This window comes from Tiliqua scincoides, chromosome 10, assembly GCF_035046505.1.
Source record: "Tiliqua scincoides isolate rTilSci1 chromosome 10, rTilSci1.hap2, whole genome shotgun sequence".
NCBI lineage: Eukaryota > Metazoa > Chordata > Lepidosauria > Squamata > Scincidae > Tiliqua > Tiliqua scincoides.
Window position 1 is genome coordinate 3,362,677 of NC_089830.1, and position 12,890 is coordinate 3,375,566.

General features: G+C 45.1%; 1 protein-coding gene across 2 annotated transcripts in view; it reads right to left on the minus strand.

The window, feature by feature from the left end:
* AGO3 (argonaute RISC catalytic component 3) overlaps positions 1-12,890 on the minus strand; it is a 58,850-nt gene that overhangs the window by 29,388 nt on the left and 16,572 nt on the right. For both annotated transcript variants that reach the window (XM_066639083.1, XM_066639084.1), the window contains exons 3-5: positions 8,010-8,130; positions 5,506-5,714; positions 3,281-3,417 (exon numbers count right to left, since the gene is read on the minus strand). In XM_066639083.1, coding sequence (XP_066495180.1) covers positions 3,281-3,417; positions 5,506-5,714; positions 8,010-8,130 — 467 coding nt within the window. The remainder of the gene's footprint in view (positions 1-3,280; positions 3,418-5,505; positions 5,715-8,009; positions 8,131-12,890) is intronic.

Genomic DNA, 12,890 nt, shown 5'->3' on the forward strand with positions numbered 1-12,890 from the left:
CATGGTTTCAAGTATCTACGGAAGTGGGAGCACCCTTCAGAGGCGAGGGGAGCTTGCCTCCAGAGGATTTTCTCAGCTTTGCAGAGGTTGTGCTTGTCTGTCCGCAGCTTCTGTGGGTCTCAGAATGTTTAAACGGAAAAAAGCTACCGGGTTTTTCGTCAAAACCAAAGTGACGTTTTTATGCCTTTAAAAGGCATTAGGAGGTTTCTCTGGCCCTTCTAATGCCTTTTAAAGGCATAAAAACAGATTTGACGAAAAACCAGGTTGCCATTTTTTCTGTTTAAACAGTCATTCTGAGATCCAGAGGCTGCGGGCAGACAAGTACGACCTCTGCAGGGCTCAGAAAAGCACAGCTCCTCTTGCCTCCAGAGGACGGGGGCACGACCCCAGTATCTGCAGTATCACATAACTGAGGGGGTTCCAGAACAGAATCCCCACAGATACCAGAGCATGCCTTATAAGTTGGCAACCTTCAGTCTCGAAAGACTATGGTATAAGCCTAGAGCGCCCGCTATTCCCAGGCGGTCTCCCATCCAAGTACTAACCAGACCTGACCCTGCTTAGCTTCCGAGATCAGATGAGATCAGGCATGTGCAGAATGGACAATTCTAATCACAATTATAAAAACTAGAAGCTATTAGGTCCAAGATGTGGGGTGTGGTCATTCTTTGGAACTACAAAAGCATTGCCAATCATTTCCACATTCAAGTCTGTTCCCCAAGTCATGGCAAATTCAGCGATCTAATTGAGTGAACTGCAAACTCAGAACCTTTCAGTATAATTGACCCTGCACACCAACAGTCAGTGACTTGAAAGCAAGCAGGCTTTCACCAGGAACATCAGTATTTACATTTTCCTCTTTGCCCTCGTTCACACCCAAGATTTGCTAGGCTGGAGCCAAAGACTTCTGCAGGTGGAAGGGAACTTCCATTCCAAGAAGGGCACCACATCTAGCAGTGTGCAAGAAAAGTGGACCTGTATCTAGAGATGTTTTCCCACTCCTGCACAAGTAGAAGAATGAGAACTGCTAGAGGAATTCACACATGGAATTGTGGCTAACTTCCTTTCACTCAGCAATTTTTGCAGCCAACCCACTGGTATCTCTGTCATATGCTCTAGAATCCTTAGGGTTGATATTACCACACTTGTTAGGCAGGCAACAGATTTAATGAGACATTTGCTGTAGAATGGACTAAGGCAGGCTGCAGAGGCAGGCTGCAGAAATGACGGTCGCAGGGTGAACGAATGGCATCTTTGCTGCTGTGTTGGTGATGCAAGAAGACTGCTTAGCTTTTGGGAATCTAATTTCTGCCACTGCTTAATCCATTTCTGCCCAACGTTGCATATAAGCAACAGGGATCAGAAGTGTACACATGTGGGCTGTGCAAAAATGAGTTAATTAAGGGTGGGGTGCTTTGCTCTTCTATCAACTGTAGTAACTGGGTCCTGTTTCTATCGTTGTTGCTTGGCATTGATTTTTTTTAATTTGACCTTACTTTTTTCATATTGTCCTCATATGTTACCCACCTTGAACATCTCCCTACCAGGAACAGGAAAGGCAAGATATAAATATGTTCTTTATCATCATGCTTGTGGACACTTGTTAAAATGATGTGCTTTCAGCAGAGACACCATCCACCAGCCTCAGAAGTGTTACAAAAGTTCCTAAGCCTGGGCAAAGGTGGCTTTGCAACTAGAGACACACTTCCACTTCTCAGAGGCGTTCCTGGGGGTCCCTGTGCCAGGGGTAACCCCAGTATTCCACACACCCCGTTTTGCCCCCCTTCTCCGCCCCCCCCCCGCACACCTGACCCAAAAGTAATTGCGGTGACCGCAATTACTTCCGCGCAGCTGCCTCCTCCGTCCCCCCTTTGAAAACAAGGGTTTTCAAGGAGCCTTCCGTGCTGCCGGGGTCTCCGTGGCAGTGGTCTGGGGCTGCTTCCAGTGGCCCCAGACCGCTGCAGTGGAGACCTCTGCAACACTTGTAAGCTGTGCGGAAGGCTCTGTGGGGGCCGGGAAGCAGCACGCGTCTCCTCTGAAGTCAGAGGGGGCGTGTGCCAATTCCTCTCCACCTCTGACGGACGCCCTCAGAGGTGGAACAGCGGTGCCTTGGGCTGGGAAGCGGCACGCGTCTCCTCCGAAGTCGGAGGAGACGTGTGATGCTTCCACTCCGCCTCTGAGGGATGCTCTCAGAGGCAGAGCAGGGGCGCCCAGGAGCGCTTCAGGGAGGCAGCGTCTCGGCACTGACTGGGCCGCCCCCCCTCCTTTATAGAAGGAGACAAGATGGGCGCCCTAGAACTTCAGTGCCTCTCTAGGGCGCCTGTCTCCTATCCTCCTATAAAGGAGATGGGGAGGGGGCGGCTCAGTTGGCGCTGATGCATTGACGGAGAGGAAGCAAGCTGCCTCTCCGCAGTGCTCCTGGGCGCTCCTCCTAGGGGGGAAGGGGCCCAGAGATGCCCCTGGAGGGTCAGCGCTCTGAGCATTTGTCCCGTTTGCCCCCCTCTAGGTCCCTCTACGTCAATTCTAACACAGAACCAAAATGAACTCTTGCTGTGGGATAAGCACACTATTTCACAATTTTCTGAAGCCACAGAAGCAGTTGCCAAGACAAAATATTTTACGTTCAAGTGACAGGTGCCCAAGTCTTTAACGCTTCACATCAGCAGAAGGCTCTCACAGCTACAGGGGCCCTCCCCAGTTAAGCTTTTACATGATCTTTCAGGATGCAAAATTTTCCGCAGAACACCCATATCAACTGGCTCAATACAAGCAAGTAACCAGTCACTATAACAAGGAGCTGCAAGTTTTAATTTGTTTAGTTGATACATCAAATGAGCTGTACTTTATTCGTTGGGGGCACCCCATTTAAAATAAGTTGCCAATACAGCAGACACAGGGACCTATGTAGGCACCCACAACATGTTCCACCTTAGGGAGGGGGGGAGAGAGAGAGAGAAAGCAGGCTGTCAAGTCAGAGTAAAGCAACTTGTTTTCTTTGTTTAAATAATTCAAGAGAAAAATGTTTGCGTATTATATGGGAGAAAGCTTTTGCCCGGCCCACAGGTGTACACATTAGATCCCTGTTGCGTATATGCAACGTTGAGCAAAAATTGTTTAAAAACACCATGGAAAGAGGAAAGAGTCTTGTGAGTCTGTTGTAGAGAAGATTAATTTTTCAAGGTCGGTACAATGCATCATATCAATAAGGATCTGCTACTTCACGGCGTCTCTATACGGAAAACTCCTTAATTTGACCCCAAGAGTGCCACTGTTGGCTTACCGTCAATATTTAGCATCATTTTCCACATAGCGGGCCGGACAGACTGATGAAATCCAAACCATACTTCCCTACCACCTCCCAAAGGGTGGTCGTATCCTTCCGGAGCAGAGAAAAAGGAACGTCCTACAGGTGTATATCTATAATAAAAATAATAAAGAGGTCACATTACAATACCACTGCCCACATATTTCTGAAAAATATGCCCAACATAAAGGGGGGCAATCCACTGAAAACTCCTACACAAGCCTCACTTCAACAGGACCTGTGTGTCTCCTTGAAGCTGTATCTGATTAGTACAGAAGTGGTGTAAACATTCCTGCAGAGGGCCTCCAACGTTCAGAGGCTCAAGTTAAGTTATTAAGAAGTGACAGACTTTGTTTCAGGTTCAGCAATTAAAAAACCTATCCAATAGCATATTGCATTTATTTAAAGGAGGGGGTTTTGGGAAAAGGGGTTATACATTCAACAATGATGTGGTCGCTGAACTTACAAGTCGCTGAACTCTCAGAAGCCACTGCGCGGAGCTCGGCTTGGAAGACAAGGCCTCCCACCCGGTTTGCCACACGCTGGACAGGGAATGGCAGAGCCGTCTGCCTGGGTGGGGGCTCTGCCACTCCCCCAACTGGAGCGAAGCAAACTAGGCAGGAGGCCTCACCTCCCAAGCCAAGCTCTGCACAGGCCACATGACTTTGGGTGGTGGGCTGGATCTGGCCTGTGGGCCATAGTCTGCCAACCCCTGATTTCAAGTGCTTTCCAAGCAGGTGAAGAACTTCACATGTATTACCTCTTAAGAACCTTATTAGGTAGATCAGTGTCACCCCCATATTACAAGTGGGGTAGGAAGAAAGGGAATGAGGCCAAAAGCCAGAACAGTTTGCCTTGAGCCACTTTGCAACTTCATGGCAGAGGCAACTTTATAACCAAAGAGTCTCTGGTTGGCAGTTCTCATTCATTACATTTTTCTCCTGCCCTCACACCAGAAGGAGTGGGACAGTGCACATCGACATTACACACACACACACACACACACACACACCCCACTCACCCATGAAGGTTAGGTAGAGAGAGTATCTTTCTCAAGGTCACCCAGCAGTCTTTGTAGCTGGAGCAGGGATTTGAACCTAGGATTCTGCAGGCTATGTTTAACACCACTTTGGTTTTTCTCATAGTTCAGTCTCAGGCACAACATTCACTCCCAGTCTTTCTTTTTCACTTTCCACTCTCAGACCCACCAAAGGTTATTTGAACAGACTACTTTTTTTTTCAATTTCATGTTGTCATGAAGGGAAATCAGCACATGAGAGTTGCTCAAACAGTGACTCCCCCTCCCCCCACCAAAATAAAGTGGATTGCTTTTGAAAAATTAACCTCAGACTTTTGAAGCTTCAAGGTGGGGGACAAACATTTTGTCTTTACTATAGGGTACCTCAAAAAATGTACTCACACGCTAATGAGCTCTAATGCATACTTCCTTCTAGAAAACCTGCAACACTCAAACACCTAAGGGAGGCCAGTGAAGAGATGTGCAGAACTCTCCCAGCACACGTTGGTGGATGCCTGCAGATACCTTAGTCAATCTCAGCAGTGTATAGATGGCAACAGGGAACATTCTGAGCACTTGGTCTAATAAACTAATTAATTAAACTGGGTCAAACAACTGCTTCTGTGTACACTATATGCAGTATGAGTGTGAATTATTATGTAATAAATTTGACACTATAAAGTGTGTGCACATTTTCTTAAGACACAATGCATTTTAGAGAATCTCATCACAAAAAACTCAGCAGCCTTCTGAAAACAGATATACAGGCCTTCAAACAAGTTCTGTGGTTTCACGCTACAGCCTCAAGTGACTGGACAAACAGAGCATATCCTCTGTGCATTCAGCATTCTCACTGCTCTTCTGCACCCAATTACATTACCAGCTGCTCCTTGCCAAATTCAGGACAAACATCTCATGGCCCTTCATCTCTCCTGAATGACCTCATTGTGGTAAGGCCTCCCAATTAACTCAAGGCCTCTCAGAAGGACCTTGAAAGCATCTAGGTGGCCACTCTGAGGACAGCAACAGGTCACCTTCAGATGCATCCGTTATCCAAGTGGCATAATAATCACTTCTCAGCATAACCAGTAAAATGCTCACACCAAAGTCCAAAGAAACCTATTCCAAGCAGACAACTGGAGTTTGAGTGTTTTTACAATTCACAGCATGACAGAGAACCTACTTCATGGAGGGGAGGTGTCGTAGCACCACATCAACAGCATGAACGGGGTTAGTGCTGATGGGCTTATCCAACTCCAGAGGTTCCGGCAAAGTTCGTCCTGTCAGAACCTCGTGCAGCAAGTGCCAGCTCACCCGGGACACAAACTTGATTGATACCTTGAAGGGACGGTCTTTGCCACCTTCGCCTGGCAACGTCACGTCCAAATCCACCTATTGGAGAAAAGCCACAAGAGAAGATGTAGGAGGAGAATCTGGGCACAAGCCACAGGGCTTAACTACAAATATCACACCTTTCATTTTCTAACCTGTTGGATTTAAAGACACTTAAACTTCCTTGCTTTTATCGGGGGGGGGGGAGGAGGAGAAAGAATACCGGTACGACCATGAAACTGCACGCCCTGTAAAGTCGACACAGACAGAGGGCTACCAGAAAGCAGAAGCCAAGGCCCAAATTACATTCATACCCTGAACCTCAAAGCCAGCCTGGAGTTCTGAATCAAGATTCTGCTTCTTGAATTGAGAGTTCAGCAGGCTTGCAAAGCAAACTTATTTCCTTTTGCCCCTACACACTTTAGTTCTGTTTTCATGCACTTTGGGGTAGCAGTTTAGGCAGTCTTAGTCAAGGCTGCTGCCAAAACCACATGTGGTTTTATGAGAAGCAATGGGATGCTATCATTGAAGGGACACCTGATGAAATACAAAGGCCACAAGAAAAAAAAAGACTGATGAAGTGCGCCTGAGTTTATTCTCTCCTTTGGAGCTGTTACAACATACAAGCGACTATGTACAACATGGCAGTTTTGTTCAGATTCTGCACTGTGGACAGGGAAAGCCATTTTCTAAAATACCGTGAACGCATCAAGAAATGTAGCAGCAAAGAGGACATAGGCATCAAGACTGGACGCAGAAAAGACCACCACTAAGCATCCACTACCCCAAATTCCTAACTTCACACCCAGATTCTCTGGTATGCAAGTGTACTGTCCCAATCTTACCCCTGGGGACTGGGGGATAAGAATAGGCCTTCAGTTTGGCTGTACTTGTCCTAAGAGGCGACTAAACAGCCACCGGGTAGATGGGACTCATCAGCCTGGGAAGGCAGTTCATCTGAGAGAAGGAAAACTCTGATCCCAAACCTCCACTGCCTTGTGGCTACATCCAGTTATGGAAAAGGCTTCAGGAGTCAACCTCGAGGCAAAATCCGGAGTCCCTGAGGCAGTTCATGGCTGAACACAGTCACGTTCTGGCAACTCCTGCGACGCCGCTGGAACCAACCATATTGGCTTCTGTCTTTCCATTGGACCATTCCAGCGACGTGGAGAGGGGGGATTTGCTGCATGGGTAACAGTCTATCCTCCATATCTACTTTACCCAGGCTTTGCGCACTGGAAAGGACATTGTTCCAGAACCACTATTCAGAGCACGATACCATAGTCTTCTGAGACTGAAGGATGCCAACATGATGTCCCAATCTATTATACTGCCACCCCCTCCACCTCCCAGCACCAAAGTTAGAAAACCCAAAAATATTCTTAGCATTTATCAGATTCTGTACCAGAGGCTTGGCACAACTGCTGCCACTGGAATCTCTAAACATATCCAACCATCCTGGAGGACAAAGTTCTGCCTGTAGCCAACGTAAGCCAGGACCTTCACTGAAATAAAAGTACCACAGCAGTAGTACCTGCTGGATTGAACGCTCTGGCCACGATTCTGAAGACTGAAAGCACAATCACATCCAACATCTTCTAAAGTTAGTCAAAGGGATGAGTGGGGGCTTTTTTACACAAACAAATCCTCACTTTCGTGTTGGTGAAAACAGCCTGTGGTCAGAGAAACATGTTGCCTGGGCGTCCCACAAAGCCTCTGATGAGACACTTCTGGCTACAAAACCTTCCATTACCCTGTCACTCTTATGCCACTTTAATTTATCCACTAGGGCAGTGGTTCCAAACTATGAGCCATGGCTTCCCAGGGAGCCATGGAAACTAGCCAGGGAAGCCGTGGAGACCTCGCAAAACACCTGCCACCCTATATGATGTATAGCATTGTACCCCTAATGGGGAGTCGTGGACAATGAGCCAGTTGAGAGAGCTGCTAGCCAGAAAAGTTTGGCAACCACTGCACTAGGGTGTGAAAAACCCATCCAAACAATACACACCACCTCCTTAATTCTCACCCCCTGCCTACAATCAAATCCAGCTGCATTTGCACACAATAACTCTTTACATAGAGAGAAAATGATGGGGAGAAACAGTCTACCAGGTGGTGAGGAAAGATTAGACTACATGTCTGTCCAGAGGAATCTTTTTGCACCATGAACATGATGGGTCATGTATAAACACCACCTGCATGCTCATCACAAAAGGAAGCTGGTGTTTGGACAACAGGATCCACTTTCTTCAGCCTGCCTACTCACAAGCCCCACAAGTACTGAACCACCCAACCGGTGCTTTAGAAGGAACTTTCCTTTCCTTACAAGCAATTCAAATAAAATGACCTTACCCCAGTTGTTGCCACAGGGAGTGGATTGGCTGTATAAAGGCTCCTTTTGCCATCATAAACAGGTCGACGGTCCCCAAATATTGTGACTTTAAAATGCTGCACCATTGAATCCACCACCTCTCTAAGGAAACAAAAACAGGATAATATTTGCATTTAAACAGTGTGAAATTAAGAGAAAGAGCAAGTAAACGCTTTAGACAAGTTCATCCTTAGCTGTTAACTTTTTTCAGCAACTGTACAGAGCTCTCTAGTTAAGCCAGATGCACAAGCCAAGCAATGCCAAGTGAAACCGGACCACCAATACAAAATAACGCTCTAATGCTGCGCGTGGTGGAGCAGAAGAGAATGGCACTCTTTCTCCCACAGCACTAAATATCACTGACAAAAAGGCAAAAACCATAAACGCTGCACATCCTGAAATACTGAATAGATGAGGAGGAGGAGCCAATAGTGGACGAACAGACATGTCCCCAGGAGCTCCTGGGAGACAATTTGCTTTCCCCCAAATACTGCAGCTCTGAAGAGGACCTGAAGATCTTTGTTAGGAGAGACAAGATCTTCATCGGTGCAGATATCTGGGAAACTGAAAGCCTGACGGGGGGGGGGGGGCTTTCTTCTCAGTGGAATCTGTTTGTGACAGTACTGGGGGAGGTGCAGTGATCTGCAATCAAGCTGCTGGCTCCGTGCTGAGATGCCATATTGTGGGGGGGGGGGGAAGCGTGAAGTGTAAAGTTTAAGCTGGAAATTTAAGATAAGCAAGTGTTAATATTGTCCCCAGCTCTGATTGACTGATTTGGCTAAAGGCCCTGGATATATTGGAGGCGTTAACGAGAGACTTTTTAAGGAGGTTGAAAGTGCTCTTTTACTCTGTTGTGGAATAAATTGGTGGTGGATTATAATTACAACTATAACTTGGGTGTGAACTAAAATCCAGAATTATTCTTGGACATAATTGGATATAAATATAATTCTCATTAGATTTGCAAGAGCTTTGTTTTCTCTGCACCAGAGACGGTGAGACTGTTTTCTTTCGTTTTGTTTTCCTCTCCGTTAACCGCACTGGACTGTTATCTGCAAGAGGTATGTAAGGAATGTGGATGGCAGAGTAGTAATGACATGGTGGAAGTGAGGAGAATAATATGTTGTGGGCATCTAGTGGACTAGAGAGAAATTGCAAAATGGACTCTGTTCCAGAAATGTGGATACAGAAAATCTTGATTAATACGGAGAGATTGCTTGTTATGGAGCGACAACAGCTGAATTGGTCCTTGCAGATTCAACCTTGCAGATTCAAAGCCAGCCTGGAGACTCTTTCCCAACAGATAGATGTCTGTAAGGCTATAAGGAACAATGGAAGATGTGAAGAAACAAGCAGAAGATAAACAAGGGAGTGAAAAAACAGACAAGGAGGAAAATCAACAGGATGATCAACATGACGAAGAAGAGCCGCTGATGGAGATCAAGAAAGATAAGATGGACAAAGGAGTGCACAAATCACAAAATTTGTTGGAACAAGAAGGAGAAAATATATTCCAGTTAACTGGAAGAATGAACATACCCTATATAAGAAAGTGTGGATTTATCAGATTCTGTTTTAGAGATAAATTATTAAAGATATTACAGGAGAGAGAGAGAGAGAGAGAGAGAGAGAGAGAGAAAGAAAGAAAGAAAGAAAGAAAGAAAGAAAGAAAGAAAGAAAGAAAGAAAGAAAGAAAGAAAACCCTGAGGGGTAATCTGAGGGTTAAAGAAAATTGGAGGATTTATTCAGCTAATAACAATGGTCCAAATTTATTTGAAGAAATGTAAACGTGTGGAAGAATTGTTTTATACGTATTATGTCAAAGAAAAAAAGTGTAATTAGATTGGAGAATTAGAATGGAGTTGAAATAGCTGAGATGATAATTTTGGTAATTAGATTATTTTGTTTTAACATTAATGAGCAATTGAAGTTAGTTTACTCTTGGTAGAAAGTGAATATTTAGAAAATATAGTAAAGGGCATTAGGGAAAATTCATTGTATACTATATAAATAAATGGATAAATCAATAAGAGGTAGAAATAGATGAGTAAGTAGATTAGGAGATATAGTGTGATGATATATGGTATTTAGCACTCCTAAATGTAAGTTATATGTTTGTATGTTTGTGTGTGTTAATTAAAAAATAAATAAATAAATAAATTTTTAAAAATACTGAATAGCACCAGAGCTTTCCCACATTCTCTCCATTCCCTCCTGCAAAACTGCCAACTGCCCAGTTATTTACATGCCCCAGCAAACAATTCTTCCCCCACTGCAGCCCCATCCAATTGGTGCTGGCAAAAATTACAACCCCAAATATCTCCAAACGCCCCGCAGATGCATTTTACGCTGCAGGCCAGAGCAAATTAAGGGCACAGAGAGGAAGAAAGGTTCATTGCATCAACTTTCTTAAGTTTGCAGCAACACAGAGAAGCAATGAATTTGCCAGTCATGGTGTTTAAAAAAATATACAGCAGGGAAAGATTAGAAAAAGATCTGCCTCGCAAACACTTGAATGGAGAGCAAAATGGATGTACACATTTAAAATTTTCTCCCGTTCAGAGACTATGATAAAATCTTTATCAGCAGTTACTTTCTCCATTCAAACACTTTCCCTCAAAATACTATATTTCACCCACTCAAAAGCTAAATCCAGCCATACGAATTTCTTCACAAATTGCACTTTTCAGTGGACTGCGAAGATATTGAGCAAACAACTTAAATATGCACAGTGAGACTGTGACAAAGAGCTGTTTGATCCTACAGGCACAATCAGAACACTGAGGTTGGCTGGGGCCTCCTTGAGTGTACAGTTGACAGCAAACCCAAACTCAGGGCAGAGGGGGATACAGAGCTGGGGAGCATGTTTGTGCACTAGCAGAGCTTGAAGAGTTGCAGAGACATGCAACAAGGTTCGTCTCTGATCAGCCCGGACTTCAGTACCACCCATAGGTGCTGCTCTTGACAGCAGCTCCTTTACAGCACAGTACAGTCTTGGAAGCTAAGCGGGGTCAGGCCTGGTTAGTACTTGGATGGGAGACCACCTGGGAATACCGGGTGCTGTAGGCTTATACCATAGTCTTTCCAGACTGAAGGTTGCCAACCTCGTCATCAGTGGGTTTGCAACCTGTGAATTTGTCTCAACATGGATTGTAAACCCAGGCTAGAAGGCCTCAAAAAGCCTGCCAGAGCCTTCTGGATAGCACTTTCAGTTTTTTGGCTGGACCTCTCCACCGATTCCATCATCAGCGGAAGTCGGTATCTGCGGGGGTCTGAGAATGAAGCCTCCATAGATACAGAGGGCCCGCTGCATGTACATAGGATCTTGATGAAGGTACATACAAAGAGAATTTGGAACTTGAGTGGAGGACTCTGCCATTTCAACATCTGAAGATTTAGCTTCCTCAAATTTCAGCATTTCAGGAATATCGGTTTTTGCGAAAGCTTCCCAGTTTGGCCACAAGGCCACCTGCTGACATGCTGCACTTTGCATTTGTTTGGAAGAACAATCGATCCACAGCAGCACTTCGCACACATTCAGTTGCCAACAGCAGCTTTTCCAACCCACACCTACCACAATGTGTTATAAACTCAAGGATGGCGATAGACGGAGGACCAACTAGACAAGACACCAGGACATCCTGATTTTCTACAGGGTGGAACTCTTTTATTCTTTAAAGGTTAAAAGCAGTGTTGGGGGGGGAACCAGGTCAGGGCCACAGCACTGTGGCCCTGGAAGTGCTTTCTGCTTGTGCTGATTTTCTAGATCAGGGGTGTCCAAAGTTTTTGGCAGGAGGGCCACATCATCTCTCTGACACTGTGTCGAGGGCCGGAGAAAAAAGAATTAATTTACATTTCAAAATTAGAATAAATTTACATAAGTTTACATAAATGAATATATTGAAGATGAACTTATATGAATGAATGAAAGTCTTGCAATAGCTCAAGGCTTATAAAAGGCCTTGCACAAAGGAAGGCTGGCCTTTCCTTTCCTGCCACTGCTGCATCACAGACGTGAAACAGCAAGCAGTGGAGGAAGCCCTTTTCCCATAGCTCACATGAGAGGTCAAACAGTCACCCTCACTCTGAGAGCAGTTCCGTTGGGCCAGTGCGGGCTCCAACAAATCTCCAGAGGGCCAGAGGTTCATTGGAGACTGGGGACTTCCTGAGGGCCGCATTGAGAGGCCTTGAGGGCCGCATGTGGCCCCAGGGCCGGGGTTTGGGCACCCCTGTTCTAGATCTAATCCTCCCACCAGGGGAAGACAAAACAGAGACACACATAGGTCTACATGGCACCTGTATGTTTTTGCCCATAGGGCAAAGAATTAACAGTGAAAATTTAGATCACAGTAAAATCTTGGGATGAAAGCCCTCTCCCCCCACCATGGCAGCCCAAATCTGACCTCCACCTAGACTGCTGACTTGAGTTAAAAATGCACAGGAGATTCAACCATGATCTTCAGGTGCCTTATCAAGCTTTGTGTTCATACTCCCTGCAATAAACCTGACCTCATACCCACAGTTGTCCTAATGTTCTCCAGATGTGTTTTTTCCCCAGACCGACGTTTACATAATTCATGCCCCTTGCTAAATTGTTTAAGCAGTTTATAAATGATATACTCAATAAGCATGTCCTTAAAGATCTATTATGATCAGAAAAAGACTGAGATCTATTCCTGCATGCATTACATAATGGCTATTATTTAGCATGTTAATATAATCATAGCACCAAAGAGGTTTCTTTAGGGTTACAATCTAACTAAAGAGCACCTCATAGATTACATTTATATACATATACTTGCATATTACAAAAAAACCCCAATATGTAATTCTTGAGATACTGAACTACTAGACAGTTTAAA